This window comes from Chenopodium quinoa, unplaced genomic scaffold, assembly GCF_001683475.1.
Source record: "Chenopodium quinoa cultivar QQ74 unplaced genomic scaffold, ASM168347v1, whole genome shotgun sequence".
In the NCBI taxonomy this organism is placed as follows: Eukaryota; Viridiplantae; Streptophyta; class Magnoliopsida; order Caryophyllales; family Amaranthaceae; genus Chenopodium; species Chenopodium quinoa.
Genome location: NW_018744582.1, coordinates 1034621 through 1053856, shown reverse-complemented (window position 1 = coordinate 1053856; position 19236 = coordinate 1034621). Strand labels below are relative to the sequence as shown.

The 19236-nt window shown below is 31.7% G+C and overlaps 1 protein-coding gene and 1 long non-coding RNA gene across 2 annotated transcripts; both read right to left on the bottom strand.

The window, feature by feature from the left end:
* Nucleotides 1-6248: 6248 nt before the first annotated feature.
* LOC110699408 (lectin-like) lies at nucleotides 6249-7328 on the bottom strand. The gene has a single exon (XM_021876925.1). The coding sequence runs from the start codon at nucleotides 7326-7328 to the stop codon at nucleotides 6249-6251; it is 1080 nt and encodes a 359-aa protein (XP_021732617.1).
* Nucleotides 7329-10833: 3505 nt separating this feature from the next.
* On the bottom strand, nucleotides 10834-15022 carry LOC110699213. Its single transcript, XR_002506879.1, has 2 exons — nucleotides 14594-15022; nucleotides 10834-11214 (listed from the first exon to the last, which is right to left on the bottom strand). It is a non-coding gene; the product is annotated as an uncharacterized LOC110699213 (long non-coding RNA).
* Between the last annotated feature and the right edge of the window lie 4214 nt (nucleotides 15023-19236).

Below are 19236 nucleotides of genomic sequence, written 5' to 3'. Positions count from 1 at the left end.
AAAGAGACACTTGTCATGTCATAATTTTACAAAAAGTACTTTTTCTTATTATAATCCAAAAAATAAATGCACTTTTTTTTTCTTAATTATAATTACAAAAGTAAGGGCTTGTCTGACATCGTTTTTTTATTTTAGTTTTCCGTTTTTTTTTAAAACAAAAAATCAAAAACAGGAAACAAGAAAAAAGAAAAAAGTGTTTTCTGTTGTCAGTTTTTAAAATTATCATGATTTTAATAAGTGTGACTAATTTTTGATTCATTATATGATATATATTATATGAATTTGAAAAAATAAAAATTCTAAAAACAGAAAACACAGCGATACCAAACGAATTCTAAATAGTAATTTTTATTTATTGATTTTTTGAAAAGAGTGGTAAGGGAGAAACTTCAACCAAGAAGGGTGTGAGTGAGTCAATGGGCCGACCCACCCGCACCAGCGCAAAGTGGAAGAGCGGAAGGTTGGTGGGAGGGAGGATGCGATGATAGTAGCCTCCAAATATTTTGACACGCATCTTACTGATCTTAAATTTACCATACTTTGCACTAAATTTTTTGCTAGGGTAAATTACACTACCAATAACTTTGGCTACAATTTTCCACACTTCTGAATTAGTGATGTGGGGGCCTAGGGCAGTTGATAGGTGGTTTGAATAACTACAATCCTTGATAATTCATTTCATTTATTAAAATAATGTTACTATGCATGTAATCACAAATTTTTCGGAGTGGACCGACTATTTTTTCCAATTTGTGTGACTTTGATGGATGATTGCAAGATTGCAATGATTCAGCTAGGGAAAAGTCACAAATGTGTTACATGTGATGTAAGAAAACCATGTAGAAAGGTTACACCGATCAACTCGAATTCTAACTGATATCATATATATTTGGATTTTGGCACGAATTATTTAACTCAAAAATTATGACGGTTAATACTGATTAGTATTTTGTAATAAAAATTCAAATAAAAATTTCATCTAACAAAAAATATGCAGTTCGTTTCTCATGTCAGACCTAATCCAAACGACCTGTTTGCCACCTCTATATAACACAGATACGTACGATTTACTTTTCAACCAAAATCTTTTAAAATATACGATGATGTAAGAAATAGAAGTAAGCACCTCCGCCAAAGTTGTTAGAGACTAGAGACTAGACTGAAAATTAGCACATACAATGCTCAAAACACAGTGATTTATGGTTGTTTATTGTTCATGTATCATCTTTATTTAGGTCTTGGTGGTGGGGAAGGCTTGCCGGAAAGCTGGTATAGTATAAGAAGTTATAAGACCACCTCAAAAATTGTCTTTTAGCAACGCCCACTACGAAGAACATGGGTTGAAAGTTGAAACTATTGCATTCACATGCTTAAATAATGATGAAATGATAGAAAACAATTATACAAGTGCTAACTGCTAATCACATTCCAAAAAGGAAACGGCGTTTTATGCAATTATGTTCCCTTCTTCCTACATGCTACATACATGTAGGACTCACACTATAGAGTATAGACTATACTATAGTTAGTTGTCACATTTTGCATATATATGGTAAGTGTGGGTTCAAAATATTGGCTATTTTGGAGTGTTACAGCTTGAAAAGAAGTAGATAATTTTGGAAATGTAGATTTAAATGCTAGGCATATTGGCTATTTTGAAGTGTTACAGCTTGAAAAGAAGTTGATAATTCTGGAAATGTAGATTAAATGCTAGGCAATGGTTTCCGACTCAGCAATTTGAAGGTGTACTTGCATATATAGATTCCTCACCTTAGCGCGATATGATGTTTACAAACCTTATCTAGTCTCATTAATTAGCTGGGGATGATTCTAGACATCCAATATCGTACATATATTATTTGATCTGACAACGTTGAGTTGTTTATTTGCTAATAACATCCTGTCATGGAGTGATACTTGCATCTTTAAAAATCGATTGAGAGTCTAATCTTATAGGATTTTTCAAACACTGACGCATGTAAAAGTAGTCTGAAAATTATTCAAACTAAATAAATGATATTTTGATATAAAAGTTTTAGAATAGACTCGAGAATTCACTCTAAGAGATAAATTTAATATTAATAAGTAATTGCATAACATGTTTTCACGGGTGGATTCTTAGTTTAATTTGAAGGGGTTTTTAAAGTAGGAATTTCCTTCTAAAAGTATTATAAGAAATATTCAAACCAAAACTTGGTAATATATGTTTTTGAAATAATTATTTTTGAATAGACTCGAGAATCCACTATCAGAGATAGGTCCAATCTTATTTCTCCTTAGTCTCGAATAAGTATAAGCCCGTCTCAGAGAATGGACTTATTATTATTCTTAATCTGTGTTTCCCCTAAAACCCCTTAATCTTATGCGGTGTAATAAGAATGCTCTCTCATAAAATCCTCTCAATACCTAAAAATGACCATAAAAATCCACTTTGAGTGATGTGTATTATTCCTCCTTACCCTGCTACTCCTCCCCCCAAGAAAAAGAAGATGGGCCATAGGGTCAACAAGTTGTAGGCAAGTCGGCCATACTGCAAAGGGTATTTTGCCTCCACTACCCAACATAGTAGCCTAGTGGGCTTCTGTTGATTGATTATAACATTAATAATCCAATTCTTAACCTCATATTTCAAGGCCAGCTTAATCCAGTACAGTACTAAGAAATTGCTAAATTTGCCCTAATTTTAAACCCCCCCCCCCCCAACCCCCTCTTTTTTGTGTGTAAAACCAATTTTAGTTCTATTCTTAGCTTGGGTTTATCCATTTTTTTATTTTTTTTTTTGGAAACAAAGTTTATCTAATTTTGGTTGCAACAAATTAGTTGAATATGATGAAATTGGTGCTGAGCTAAGTGACGCAAGCCTAGTGAGAGCATTAAAGTGATGGGAACAATTGAGAGTGATGGATAACTCAATTGGTTAGAGCTTCCCTCCCGATTTTAGGGAATCTTAAAATCGATTCTCATTACCCGCCCTTGTGGCTATCTAAACACAAAAAACAAAAAAAACAAAAAGAAATTGGTATAATTTTCACTTTATACTAATTGATTTAGAATTACTATGACCAAAATTGAAATCATTCGACCTCCATATTCATTCAAATCAAACAAAATAAGGTTGGAATATGTCTACTTAATATATTTGTTTGGTTGTTTTCAAAAACCAAAAAGTTGGAATATGTCTTAATTAGAATTTGACCTAAAACCTAATTGACCCAATTGAAACCAAACCTGGTTAGTACGTTTAGTGAGCAACATACACAAACCATCTAATAAAATGATTGGTCATTTACTATTTTTAAAGTCAAAAGTCACCGTCTTTGATTATATATTCTCGTTTAACATATATATATATATATATATATATATATATATATATATATATATATATATATATATATATATATATATATATATATAATATCTTACGATTAATGTAGTTTTAAGGGTAGGATATAAGCATTAAATTTGTTACTAAATTGAAGCAAATTTTAGGAGTTATTGGAAAATTCACATTTGTGCTATTAATAATAAAGGTTAATGCTTAAATTTTCCACTTTTATTTTTATTTTTAAAATAAAACCTATACATTATCTCAATGCGTATAATTATTAAAGTGACAATTTTCTTAGAGTGAAGAAGTATTTTAGCAGTTTGGATGAAAAAAATTTGCATGGAAAATACAACATTATAAAAAATGAAAACTTAAAGTTGTTTTGTTAACATAAACAAATAAACACAAGTATGTTTCAAAAAACAAATAAAACACAAGTACAACTTTAAACGAAGATCAACTACCTACAAATTCTCTATTTCTTAGAACGTATGATATAAACATAAAATATAGCTACACGATTTTACTATCTGTGTGAAAATAGTAGATGGATCATTCTTACACTCTTACTCTCTTCGTTAGCATAAAATAATTGGATCATTAATGCAAAAACGAAAATTTTGCCATTAGTCACGAAAGAAGAATAATGAATAAAGTGATAAAGCTAAGAGAAAGTGGACAAGTGGATTAATTATTCGAAACCCTTGTTTGTTAGATTTTCTAAAAGGTGGGGTGTTTTCTTTCCACGATTTCTTATGATGATTCTCACCAATTCAGCATCACTTGTTGACTTGTTGGTGTGACAAGTTTAAATAGGGTTATAAATGATGCAAATGTGGAATTATAATCAAATGTACATGATTGAGATTTTAATTCAACTGAGGCTTTTAACAATAGATATATTGAATAATATGGGATACGGACCAAGCATAAATAAGGTTTACACGTAATAAAAAGGTTAGATAAAGGATAAAATGAAAATGATCCCGCTAAGTTACTAATTGGTTTTTGAGTAAAATGGTGTGTAGAATATACATGAGTATTAGGGATTCTCATACAACAATGGACTACAAAGGAAGTATTTATTACTCAATGGCAATATGGCACGACTAGCAGGGACGTAACATTGGGGAAGAGAGGAGGTGGGAGGGGGGTATAACTCAGTACCATGGTACACACCCCGCAATAGCAGACTAGGACTGCCACCAGATAGTATTGTGCGCTTATTCGGAGGAGTGATGTCCCCCATCAATATCCTCGAGCTTTCAGGGGTTGATATACTCTAGATCACTAGAAACATATATGAACTGACTGAATATATATCTTAAGCAGTCTCACTGAGGCACTGAGCCATCTAAATTTAATACAATGTATAATTGTCAATTTTTTGGATAGCAAGTTGTGAGCACCAAGGCCCAGGCCATAGCCCAAGAGAAAAGTCGGGCACAGTCGGCACACTGAAGGGAAAAGTCCTCACCAGCCCACATTGACAAGGCTAAAGAAGCTGAGACTTTAACTCCCATCTCATGAGAATGTGTAGCCCAATAGCACATGAGTACATGACACGATCAATTTGACTAACATTATGTTTGGATAGAGAAAAATGGAGGAAAAGGAAAAGAAAAGAAAAGAAAGAATATATCATCCTTTGTTTGGATACCTAATGCAAAGAGAAAAGGGGAGGGAATAGGAAAGATTCATTTTCCTTCCTCTTTTAATAAACCAAATCCCTCCATTGTTAGAGAGATTTGAAAGGAAAATGAAATGTCACCATCTCCCTCCCTTCACCTCCCTTTCCCTTTCCTCTTTTTCCTTCCCCTCCCATTTCCTTCACTATTATTATCCAAACACAGTATAAAGGTCCTTTGCTAATAGAAGTAGTGATCAAATTCAGCTCAAGGTCCCCTTGTGAGTCCAGAGTCCAATCAGGGGGTCTATGAAGGTTTCATACACATCAGTATCCCATGACACACCGTCCCCTACCGCTCAAAGGAAGATATGGGAAGCTCAGAGTTATGCTCTTCTAACCTTACATAATCATCTTCAATCTCATACAAAGAGAGACACCACACGTTCTCAAACAAATACTTGTATAGGTTTCTATTTGCGCATCTGAAATTAGTCATCTTGCACTCAAGTCCCCATGAGCAAACAAAGTCGGCAATCTGTACTCATATAATTAGGAGTACAAGAAGATGTCAGGAATGCATATATAGCATTCTTCTTGAGTACAAAATACTCCTCCTATGTCAATTTTCTCACCAAGTACCAGCTCCAACCACTGTTCATAGGACAAATGTCAAACTACTAAGACACAAGATAAGAAGAGATATAATCACTATCAGCAAATTACAATCTGTAGTTATCTGATCCCATCTATAAGAGGACAATGGCTAAGGGAATCGAGACAAGAAGTGTGCTAAAATTTATTGTAGGGAATCGGTATAATACAAAGCTATCACGATCATAATAATGTGATGTGCTTCCTCATAAACATAAGGTGCAAAATTCAGATTCCAGCCAAATTCTAGACACCACTCAGTTGATAACAATATCCAACAACCTACACTTATCTGCATATAAGGCTGAGAATGTCCTTTCTTTGTAATCAAACTCCAATTCAAGAACCGCAATCAACCACTCATACAACAAAATAATGTAGCATAGCAATTAATGTATAAAGAATGTAAATACTGGTATATAAATCAAGATTTTAAATGAAAAAATGGATTTCATTCACTACAACATTCTAACTACATCATGAGTGTTCTTCACCATACTAGCTATTACAATCAAACCTACAATGGCGGATAATTTTACAGGGTGGATAAGGATCATACCCAAATCACACAGCAAAGATACAACAAACATACAAGGCATGACAAGGGGAAAGAATACTTGTCACGAAAAAAATGAATCAACTCGTGGTATCATGAGAATCATTATTGACGGTCACATTTACCTTTTCATATTTGAAATCCACCGGATTCATAGGCATTTCAGGGACAACATTCGAGTGCCTACCAAATAACACCACCCAGAAAAACAATGCGACGAATGCCACCAATGTACCACATCCTGTGGCGAATATCAACGCACCAAGAACAGTCAAAAACCTACTCTTATTCCTTCGAATTGGCCGTTCCTCATCACTATGAGCCTGGGGATCCAACGGTTGCGAATGCAACGAGCTAGGAACAGTCCTGACCTTAAAACTCCACGAAGATAAACTACTCACTTGTGTGGAATTCCCACTAGACGAGCTAATACCTACCAAAATCTCCTTATCTCCCCACATTTTCGACAAATCAATCGAAAACGAGATCAAAGGCTGAACCGGCCTTTCACTACCAGATTCAGCCAATCTAATCTCCAATCTCTTAGAACTAGCTTCATAATCAATCCAAGATTTCAAAGGTATCCCTCCATTCAAAAGCAATCCAATTGAAGAAACATCACTAATATCTTTAGACACAAAACTACTACCCACATCTACACCAACATGATTACCATTCAAATCACCTACATTATCATCTTTACGAGTATCATACTCAACAGCAACAAATTTACGGTCAATTTTATCAGAAACCCCAAAATACCCTTGATCGAAAACCTGTGAAAGTTCCCCACCACTAGGGAAAATCACAAATGCTAATCCATCTCCATTACCAGGGGTAATTGTAAAGGTAAATTCAGTAGAAAATGAAATTATTGGTTTCAAAGATTTCGAATCAACAAGTTTAAAGGGTTTCTTGTAAACGATTTGCCCAGAACTAGTAAACCCAGATGTAGGGGAAGTAAGATTGACGAAATTACCCTCATTGGCGATCTGGGCATCACCCAAAAGGGTAAAATCGGAATCAAAGTTGGGATTTTGATCGCCATTAAAGCCTTGGAGTGAAAATGATGAAATGGGTTTTGTAATTAGGGTTAAGAAATAGAAGATTAACAGAGAAAATGAGAAATTATACCTTTGATTTTGATTCAAGGTTGCCATTGATTTCTTCTTCTTCCCAAATGAATCGATTTGCAGGTGGAAATATCTTCGATTCAAAGGAAAAAGGAAGAAAAAAAATCTGAAATATTTTTGGGGATTTTTTAATTTATTTTTAGGGAAATCCTTTTTGCCTACATTCTTGAGGGCAGGATTTTAGGTGAGGTAGCCGACGATTGTATGAGAGAGAAAGAGAGAGAGAAAGGAAAATAGAGAGGAGTGGTGGTTGTTTAATGTTTATGCTATATTCTTATGCGGTGGTTACTGGCCAGTAGGACGGTGGCACGTCTTAGCAAGTGGATTATATCATTTTTTTTTTTCTATTTCTTGACAGAGATTAAATCACATTAAACCATTAATAATTAAGAAGTAATTATATTTATTTATAATTATAAGGAGTGCAAACTGCGAAGTAATGTTATACTATTTCCATTTTAAAATAATAGTTACACTTATTATTTATTTATTTTGTTTGTTGATGATAATTGGACCATGGAACCATTATTTAATTTTACGTGAACACATCAAAGTATAATATAACATCTTGTAAACTTTTACTTCTTACAAGTTATAACATAAAGGTATTAATTTATTCACTCATCTAATTACTTTTACTTCTTACAAGTTATAACATGAAGGTAATAATTTATTCACTCATCTAATTACTTTTACTTCTTACAAGTTATAACATGAAGGTAATAATTTATTCACTCACCTAATTTATCTTTGATTAATATTATTTCCTATGAGAAGTAATAAACTATAATTGCCAATATCATTTGATTGATACAAATTCTTTAAAAAAAAAAATCTTCATGTGCATTACAAACTTATGAGAACAAATACTTTGTACATAAAACTAAACATGCATTAAATAGGCACCATCAAGTTTCCTTCAAGTATATAGACATTCTATGGACCACCCCTCTTATCATCAATACCTTTAGAAATGGCAGTGGTCAGTGGATTTATTTGATGTCCTAAATCTCTAGATTTTCATATTGGATTGGAGCCGAATCCAATTATATTTATTGATTTGGATTTAAATCCTACCTTTTAAATCTGAATTAAGTTCTGTTCGACTTGTGTTTTTTTTTTTTTTTTTTTTCACTATTTAATTTTAGATTTGGAGTAATTATTAATGTTATGCATAAGTCCATAACTAGACTAATCAGAAATGTTTAACCCAAAATACCGAATAAAACCAAAAACTAGAATAAAATATTTTTAAGTACATAGACCAAATCAAAATCTCTCAATCATACCAATCCATCCCTTATAATTCTTGTCATTTAATACCGATTAATCGATTATTAATTGAACAAGCCAAAGAAAACATTGAACCCCTCAAATCACATGGTGTTGTTGAATGTTGACATGTTACCTAGAGTTGGATAAAAGTGACCTAGTAGCTGCTTTCCCCAAGTATTGGGGCGTGAAAGACTTTGCTATTTTTAAGATGGACCTATTTTGGAAGACATGACAATTGTCTGGACCTTAGTATTATTTATTAGCCCAAAGACGAACATCAAAACAACATACTGACATAAACTGAAAATATAATGGGCTAACCCATTATAAAATGAGGTTTACGGTCCAATCATGTTTTGTCAGATACTTCATACATTATGCTCTCTGAAGAAAGTGGGCTTCTGCCTGATGAGGAGTGAAACTGCAAGTGACCTTCGTTGGAGTTCTATGAAAGTCTTTTTAAAAGAAAAAATTAGCAATATTAATATCCATAACAAATGTTAGTATTGAAGTTTTTATTGGGTTTATCTTCATGTAGATAGGGAGTAATAGACTTGTTGGTAGATTAATAGTAGCGATGAAGCATGCATTTTATGTAAGTTACCGACTACGGAGTAAATTAAATAAATTAGCGCATATTGAGTACTCATAGTAAATTATCTCTGTTACTCCGTACATAATTATATCGTTAAATTGTTCAACTTATTCTAGATAAAATAATTTTAAATGTAATAAAATTAAGTGAGTTTAAGCATACTCACACACTCCCAAATTCAAATAAAAGAACTCGATGTAAATTGCAACGAACACGTCCTTTGCTCATTGTTATTCAAATTAGATAGAAAAGGCTATACAAAATTTTAAGATCCAGTCTTATCATCATAAGACTATCTTGTAGGTAGGCTGAAAGAAGTTAGAGTGGGAGGGGGTGCTACATGCTTGGTTGCAGTAATGACTTACAAAAGTGGTCTTATAATGGTTAGACAGTCTTACACAAGTGTATCTTAGGCGGCAAAATACTTTGTATTAGTAGTAGCTTGCCAGCTTAAACAACTCGATCAGTGATACAATCTTAAGATTTGCCAAAACCAACTTGAATTAACATTAATTTTACTCCTCCATTTCTCCTCATCCTAATAAATGCATAATAGTAATATACTAATATAATGTCAACTTATTTGCTTGTTGTATGTTAGTCAACCAATCAAGAAAAAGAAATAATGATAATGATTTTGCTCTTACAACAATGGGTGTTGCGATACTCAAGAAATAGACATGAATTATGGAGAGGATTGTATGACCCACTAATAATGAGACCAATTTACCCTTTTCTCTCAAAGTTGTTGTTAATTAACCCAACACCCATAAACTAAAATAACATCCATGAGATTTAACTGATTACTTACATTATCCTTCGGAAATGACCAGGTACGTTTGCTCATTAATTTGTGAACATTATGTTTGATCAGGTATTGATTTTGTAGACAAGATCTATACCCTAATTAATGGGTGCATCATGTTAATCCAAGGTTTAATTAGCCTTTTGTCACAATGAATGAATGTAAGTTAAAAAATTTAGAGTTCATTGGCTGAACTTCGAGCTCCTAATCAGGTTCAAGTTTTGATTCGTATCTCGCAAACTTTATAGTTGGGAAACTTTGTTGAAATCCTTCATATATACGAAGTAGTAATTAGTAAATCTCCCTTAACTCAATCAAAACAGATAGATTTTTTATTTTTAATTTTTGTGTAGTCATATTCATGAATCCTAGTGCTACATTCAGTCATTCCAGGTTTATGTTCATGTTATTGTATAAGTTGATTTAGCTAGAACATTTGAGATAAAATCTTCATATTTTTCAATGTTACACGAGTTTTCATTTCAAATTATGACTATGTATGCATAAGAGTACTCCAAATTTACATTTTGTAGCGGAGTGGTTTCATAAGTCTGGCCTCAAGAGAACTCTTTATTTTGGTTTTAGGAGTGTTCAGTCCAACTCACAAGTGAGTAGTGACCAAATGTTAATCAAAAAATGAATACTCGTAATTTTAATTTTGTAAATCCAAAACTTTATTTCATAAACCATTACCCATTCACAATAAGTTAAAAAAAATCATTGCTTAAATATATTTGTGAAAAAATATTTTTCTAAAGAAATCATCATTGCTTAAATATATTTGTGAAAAAATATTTTTCTAAAGAAATCATCATTGCTTCGAATAAATTTGTTACAAAAAATATTTCATAAAAGAATAGGGATCAGATGGTATAAAATTGGGGTGCCCATATTGTCGTATATTAGGCTTGGGGCGAACACCCAATTCGCAATAACATATGCGAAAAATGACCACTCATCATATTCCATTAACTGCCTGAAGGATCATACTTTAATAATTAAACAAGTTTCTGCTTATAAACAACTTCACCAGCTAATACCTTCTTTCTTTAGTCAATGTGGGACTTGGCCAACATTTTGTTTTTGCTTCACTTGTACTATCTCTATCTGTATCACTTAGACACTTAACATCATGCACTGTATCATCTTCCTCCTTTTACTTCACACTAAAACAGTCGGTGTCGTTGACAAGTCCTCGCCATGTTCTCTTCATAAGCCGGGCGCTAGGAGGTACATACCTTCAATATACTCCATAAGTAATTGAGAAAAAAAAGAAGCTAAATGAAACGATGAGTATGTTACTGCACGTGTTGTTAGATTCTCTTCCTATGAAACATAATGGTAATTTACAACAATCTGGTCTAGACGAAGAAGTTCGATCATGTAATATTTGCAGTTGCATCAAGCTCATGACTCATGATGAGTCGTTTTAAAATGAGCTGAGTCGTCAAGGACTTTCAAAACCGTATCATCTTTCACTAAACTTTAAATTTACCACCATTTAGTAGTCCAACTCTAAAGTATAAATCTTAACATACTTTATGAATTGATATGATAGATTAATAACCGAGGCAATGTCGATTTAGCATATACTAGTACAACTTTAGCATTTAACATATTGTATAGCTAATTAAGTTGGAATGCACTTATTATGTTTACAACTTTATTAGATGGGTAATCTATCTATTGAGTAGAACTAGCTAGATTTTTCCACTTCCATGTTAGTACATACAAGTATTTATTTGATCCAATTGTCTAGGATAGGTTGGTGAATGAAAGGTAGAAGATTTATGTCAATAAGATGGGAGAGGTGAGTAAATGTAAACAAATACCTAGGCTACAAAATGTATAATACAATTACATGAACAAAAAGTACTTAATTATTTAATTTTATCACGGAACATTGAGGAAAATAAAAAATCTTGCTCCCCTTAAACATCTTATTATTCACATCCTATCCATGGATATGTATAGGTTTAATTTGAAGAGAGTGATATTGTTGATAAACATATTTGCACAAGAAACCTTATAAATATAAATAATTCTTGGGAATATTATTTCAAAAGAAAAGAAATACAAGATTTTGGATAGTATGGACAATAATCCAAAGAAATAATAGAGGTAGGACATTTATTGTTTTAGTGGGGGGTAAGCAGTGAGTTTAGAGGTACGTGTATAAGAAAGTTTGTCGATGAAAATGGAGCAATGTATAATGAAGGACAAGAAATTTGTAAATAAAGGACATTTTTTAAGGACAAATGTTCCCTGAATTATAATACCCGTTGCCTTCGTAGCACTCAATATGAATTATGAGGTCCCTCTCATTGTTCAACAAAAGGGACATCCCAAAACTCATGATTTTTCGAAGCCTTGGATTCTAATTAACTTGAGTTTTGACTTATTAAAGCCACATGTATCTATTGTAATCTAATCATTTTTTTCTCTCATCTGATGATCTAGCACTTTCTTAACCTAATTCATTGTGGAACTCTTGCATTAAAAATGTTAGATGTTAGTGTAAAAGTCACAAAGGATAGTACAATGATATAAACGAGATTCAATAATACTGTTATATGTACGCCTGAAGTAATTACAGAGCATTGTGAACTTACATACATATATTTCATGCCTTTGCACTAAGATGCATATCACAGTGTACAAAATCACCAAGGATAATGATGTAGACGAGATTATTCATTAATTCAATATTGTTAATTGTAAATCTAAAGTAATCACGGAGTACATATGTTGCCCTTGCACTAATGAGATGCATAAGATAAAGGTGGAAGGAGAATATTTCCATTTTTTGCTCAAACCATATTTTAATTTGTGCCAAACAATCATGTGAGGATTGGCATGCATGAATTGCTCTGATATAGTAACCAAGTAGAGCAATATTGCATAAATACGTGCGTGGAATGTAGGCCAATAAATTGTTACTATACAAAGTTATACAGCTAATTAAACATATTATTAAATAGATTTAGGGAAAAGAAAAAAAAAAAAAAAAAAAAAAAAAAAAAAAAAAAAAAAAAAAAGGTCTATTAGGAATGGTTTACCCTCCAATATCACATAGAAATGATTCGCATGGGACAACGACATAACTCATAATCAAAAGCCTTTTCGTGCAAATCAGGCAAACAATATCATCAAAGTATAGTAATAAGTTCATTATGTTAATTAATTTTATGTTTGGTGCAAAAGTAATCGCATTATTATTGCAAATGATCAAAAGCTTCTAGACAAATGAGGTAAAAGTAGAATCATTATGGAAAGAAGTTTTGACCTTGTGTAAATTCATCATACATTTTTCTAGAGAGCCAATGCTTTTGATGTGATATTAACTAAGAAAAGTTAAATCATCTTTAAAATCGCGCTTTATTTGCAAGCTTTCTCTTAACCAAGAATCAATCTAAGCATTTAACTAGCTAAATAACAATGGAAATATAAAATAGAAGCTTTGAAGTTCAGTAAATCTTTAATCTTTCACATGAAATGTTAGCTAACTCGCTCTTAGCTTATATTACTATGGAGATGGACTAACAAATTCAAACCTGATATTCAGATAGATCTAATTATCTTAAGAATTGGATTAAATTAAGTTGATCATCTCTATAATTTTGTTTGGATCTTCGAACTCATTTACATTAATCCTATCTATGGTTAATTAAGTGAATGATTTTGCTAATTAACTTACAACGTAGCATTTGTACTATGAAACTTGTTTTTCTAGCTTAAGGTCTAATTTAGTCCAGGAAATCAACATCTGAAAGACTGAAACTATATGTTGAATAAAAATCGCCAAAATTATGTTGCTAAATTTGTACAGACTGATGTCAACATTATACTTATTGATAGTCATTTACTGCCAATATATTCAATTACAAAAGCAACAATTCACTTATTTAGAAATGGAGAAATTATAGAGTATATATTAATCTTTGATAAGCAATTAGAAACAAATTTTCTTTTATGGTGAGTATTGTTAATTTGATTTTTTTTTTTTTTTTTGACAAAATTTGGTTATCTTATTGGTTGTTCACTTGTGCATAAGTACAAAACAACTCAATTTTGTTTCTAAATTGCATCTAAAAATTTATAGCTTGTGTTAGTACAAAAAAAAATCAGTTTTTAAGAAAAAATTCCTAATAAAAAGCAGAATTTCAACAATCTTACTCCAAAAATTTGCTCATTTAATAATTCGACACGAAAACGACGCTCATGGAGTCCATGCACATTACGAATCTTTTTTATTATTAATTATGGATTCTTTAGAATACAAAATCCTATTAATCTCGAAAAGAATTTTCGTAAAAAAAAATGGTGTGAATAAAATTTGGAGTTGATCAAGTATATGCATGTCTAATTTATTTTGATTTTTTTTTTTAATGAAAAAAAAAGCTCATAACCCTATTTTCAATTAAGAATCGGATCAGCATCATCCCAATCATCCCTTCTACTCATAGTGTTCATCATAAAACAATTAAAAACAAGTTGATCTGAGGCAAAAACATAAAGATTAATAATAACTTTTGCATAAATATAAATTCTGATGATTAAACTTGTTGTATACAACCTTGTTATAACCAAGACATACCAAAAAAGTGGGGGGATTACCTTACGTAGAGAAGCCCGAGATTGGTTCAAGTTCTAGAGAACTTCTTCGTTCGGTTTTGGTTTAATTTGATGAAGGAATTGAATGAAATAATAATTAAGCTACGGAAGGATAAATCCAAAGAGATTGCATGATCCAAACGAAACCATAAAATTAAAAATTAAATTGTAAGTTGGGATCAATGCGATCCCTTTGGATTCCTCCTTCAGCTGCTGCAGAAACACAACTAACCCCACAAAACACCACTTCTTTCTTTCTCTCACTCTCTCTCTCTCTCTCTTTATTGTGGCATAAGAATGAGAGGAGTTATAACATATAAGGGTCTACTTATATATATATGTACATATAATTGTATAAATAAATATATTAAAATAAAAAGGGCTCCAACGCACTTAAAAATGATATAGTCCTACTGTTTTCATTCTGTATAATCTAAGCTCATGGGTTGAGAAATCTTCTTTTTCTAATTGAATATTTGTATCAACTATAAATAGGGAGACCATTATTCTACTTGGTCCCATCTACCCTGCCAATCAAGTATTGTTCGGTTTATGGCCGTGACCTGTGACCTAGGTTTTGTTCTCTTTATCTTATAATTACGGAGTATTATTTAATTCGATTTTTCGTTTCTACGCTGATTTGTTCATTAAAATTAAATTTGTTGTTTATAATTAAATTTTTTTGACTGAAATTGAGAGTTAAATAATTTTTATTGATCATATATAATTTTTTTTCTAAATTTATATCAGTCCAAATTGATCTACTATAATGATTACAACTATATTTGTTTTTTTTTTTTTTTCTTACTATGCTAACATTTTTTTATTAACTTAAAAGAGAACATGACTCAAGTCCGATCATCAACAATTTTCATCATGTCCTATGCTTGGGTGTAACTTTACAAAATGAAACCTAATTTAGGAGCTCTATAGATGCAGTGAGATTTATTTTAATTAATATGAGAAACATGATGTATGGGTTAATTGATTCTCATCACCTACCCATATATTTGGAGACATGTATTTTATAGTTTTATTTGGAGACAGCTAGTTTAAAAGTTTTACTAATAAAAATAATTTTTTTTTTCCTTTTAGTAATTTATGTACCTCATAATTTATGAAAAATTAACCCATATATTTGAAAAAATATTAATGAATTATTTTTATGACACATTTTAAACATGATGATTTATTTTAATTGTTCGATAGCTCTAATTTTCATCACTCTCTACTTTGCTTTAAATAGATGTATCTCTCTTTACATCTCTTCTTCAAATTCCTTAGCTTCAATACTTGTTTATTTACTTAATTACTTCAATTTGTCCTGTAATAATGTGTAGTCTAATTTATTTATTTTTTTTCCGTTTTTTTTCCCCTTTCGAGTTTCGATCATACCAATCTAAATCTAATTACCTCCACCATATCTAGCACAATGTAACAACCAATGCAAAACCCATCAAATTATATTCCAAAGAATAAAAAAATTATGGTTACAGCTGCTACAGCCTAGCTAATTGCCAAATCATTGACAAAAGTTAAAAATATAAAATAGAACTTTATATTATATCAAAAGAGATTTCATAAAATCTGGTAGATCATACCATACCTTATTCTCTAAGTAGCATCTACTATTGATTTCTTTTGTGATTTGCCAAATCATACAAAGAAATGTTTAATTAGCTAGTGAGGTACCTATAAATTAAAAAGTAGGACCCTCTTCTTTATTACTCTAAACCAAACACATGGGATTTTTTACCTAAAAGTGGGAGGTCTATTAAGCTATTTAGCTTGACCATTCTACTTTTCTCGTTCAAAGTTATTAACTTCTTAATTAACAGCTAGATTGGTGGGTAGTTGTATGCTAATGTTAGCATTTATTATCTTGCTTATCCTATACTTAGGCTAATTTAAGGGAATGTGGTCCTAATCCATTTATATTATGTCCCCACCTCCTTTAATCCATTCTCCAACTTTAATTGTTCTTTCCATCAATAGGGAATAAATTCTTCTCATGTGTGCTATATTTTCACGCACATTAAAGAGAGATTGAAAGAATAAAGAAAATGATGCAATCGCCGTCCATCTTACATACCTTAATGTTTGGCAAATGCAATTTTATTTATAGTATTATTCTCCAATCGGCGAGGATAATGTCATGGCTTAGATTTGATTTCAAGTTTTGAATAAGAAAAGAAAATGTGTACGGAATATATGTTGGCATAAAAGAGAGTGAGAGATAGCTCAAGTGGTCAGAGCTCCCTCCCGGTTTCAAGAGATTTTTGGGGTTGATTCTCATCACCTGCCCTTTGTGGCTCACTTAAAAAAATTAAAAAATAAAAAAACTCCAATGTCAAAGTAATTTTTTAGTTGTATGGAGACTCAACTCACATATATCTGTATCATAAGGAGATTTTGATATTGGCCTTGAACATTGTACACATATAAAAGAATTGGGTTTTTCTATATAATAACCCTCTTAATTTCACTTTTCTACGTTGTGCCCCTCCATATAGCACTTTCCTCACTGTAATCCTAAAATACATTTAGTTTCACACAGTAACCTTGCCGTTAACAAATTCCATTAGTGGGGCCCATTTTCCACTTATTAATATTTTTTTATCGATTTGCATGTTAAAAAATGTTCCATTAAAAGTTTTAGGGGCTATTTTGGCCCAAAAGGGTCCAAATTGAGCTCGGATTTGGCAAAAAAATAATGTAAATGCCTTGTTTTGCGTATTAAAAACGTAAACATGCAACTCAAGACATTTTTTTACTCGCAAAACGAGGCATTTACGTTTTTTTTCCCAAATTTGAGCTCAATTTAGTTCCTTAAGGCCTTAAATAGCCCCCAAAATCTTTAACGAAACATTTTTCATCACGCAAATCAATAAAAAAAATATTAATAAGTGAAAAGTGGACCCCACTAACGAAATTTGCTAACGGCAAGGTTACCGTGTGAAATTAAATGTATTTTAGGGTTACAGTATGAAAAATGTTATATAAAGGGACACAACATAAAAAAGTGAAATTAAGAGAGTTATTATATAGAAAAACCCAAAAAAATTAGACGATTTCCACCTTAATTAGCTTGTAATAGAATAAGACATATGTTAAGCCCGTATGTAATATATAGTTTACGGGCCAATATGTAAAGCCCTAATCCTAATCTCTTAGGTTGTATATATACACTTGTGCATACTCTAATACAATACACAACTCTATTCTCTCTATTTTCTATATTCTCTACATTCTTGACATGGTATCAGAGCCACGACAATTCTAAACCCTAAAGACTCTAATTTATTTTTTTTCTATTTGCTAATTTCTAATTTTCTCTGCTTCCCTAACAATGGTGGATGACGGTAAACTCGATCTTTCATCTCCTTTCTATCTAGGTTCCGGTGATCAACCCGGTAACTTGATCACTCATGTCATCTTGAAGGGTGATAATTATCTAGACTCAACTCAAAAACTATATCGTTGTGGAGAGACTAACACTAATTTTTTTTTAAGCAAGAGACTAACACTAATTAATGAACCGTAGATATATCCAAATCAACGATGTAAAAATTAAACAAATATTATAAAGAGAAAGGGTTAGAGATATAATACATATTGTAGTAGGATCGGTCATCGGTGAAAGTCTTTGGTACTTCATTAAAAAGATGAATAGTTTACTTTTAACCCCCTTTATTCTAATGAGTGATTATATGCTTCTTTTTAGCGTGACAAGGTCACGCATATGAGTGTATGATAATTGATGACACATGTATAAATAATCAAATGAGCAAATGATTGCTTAAATGAGATGGTAATACCATTGACTGCTCCAGATTCAATGTATTTTGGGATCTGATCCATAGCTACCGTTTTATTTGAGGCTTACTTCATGGTCAAAGTCAAACTTGCATGATGCTACAACGTGAATAATAGATCTAGAGAGGACATACTCAATCCAATAAAATTAATCCAAATTAAGCCTAAATCTTCTTTTAATTTTGGAGCTAAATCTACATAATAATGTTAAACGAGTAATAAACTAGGGCACATTGGCACAAAGATTAAAAAATACATACGAGATTGATTAAACGTTTTATTGTTATTGTATAGAGAATCATAAAGTAAAAAGGAGATAATTATATTACGTGTGCTAAGAAATTTACACACCTTTACATTAGTACAAGAAATTACTAGGTTTAACTCTAAGCAGATATGGTATGTAATTGGTAAGAAGAAAAATAAATATTACACAACTACGTCCACAACCTTTATTAATTGAAGAGCAGCTTGAACAGCTCTAAAATTACCAAGTACGGAGTACTTAAAAAGTTTCATATCTTGAATAAAACTACAAAAACTTTTGCTTAACATCAGATTTTTAACAGTCTAGATTATTTACATTTTTATATAGTTTACTAAATAGTTAACAAGGTTCGAATTTGAATGCTTAATATGAGGTTATTAAGTTAGATAATGCGTCTGTTAAGAGGTTGCGTAAGCCTTTAGGCCCTGGGGAAAAACTGATATGCGATTCCATGTCACATGTTAATCTCATCATTGGGCTATCTTGCTAGATGGACTTGGCAATAAAATTACTACATGCAATCAGAAGCGTCTTCTTCCGAGATAATTTAACTTTTCATGTT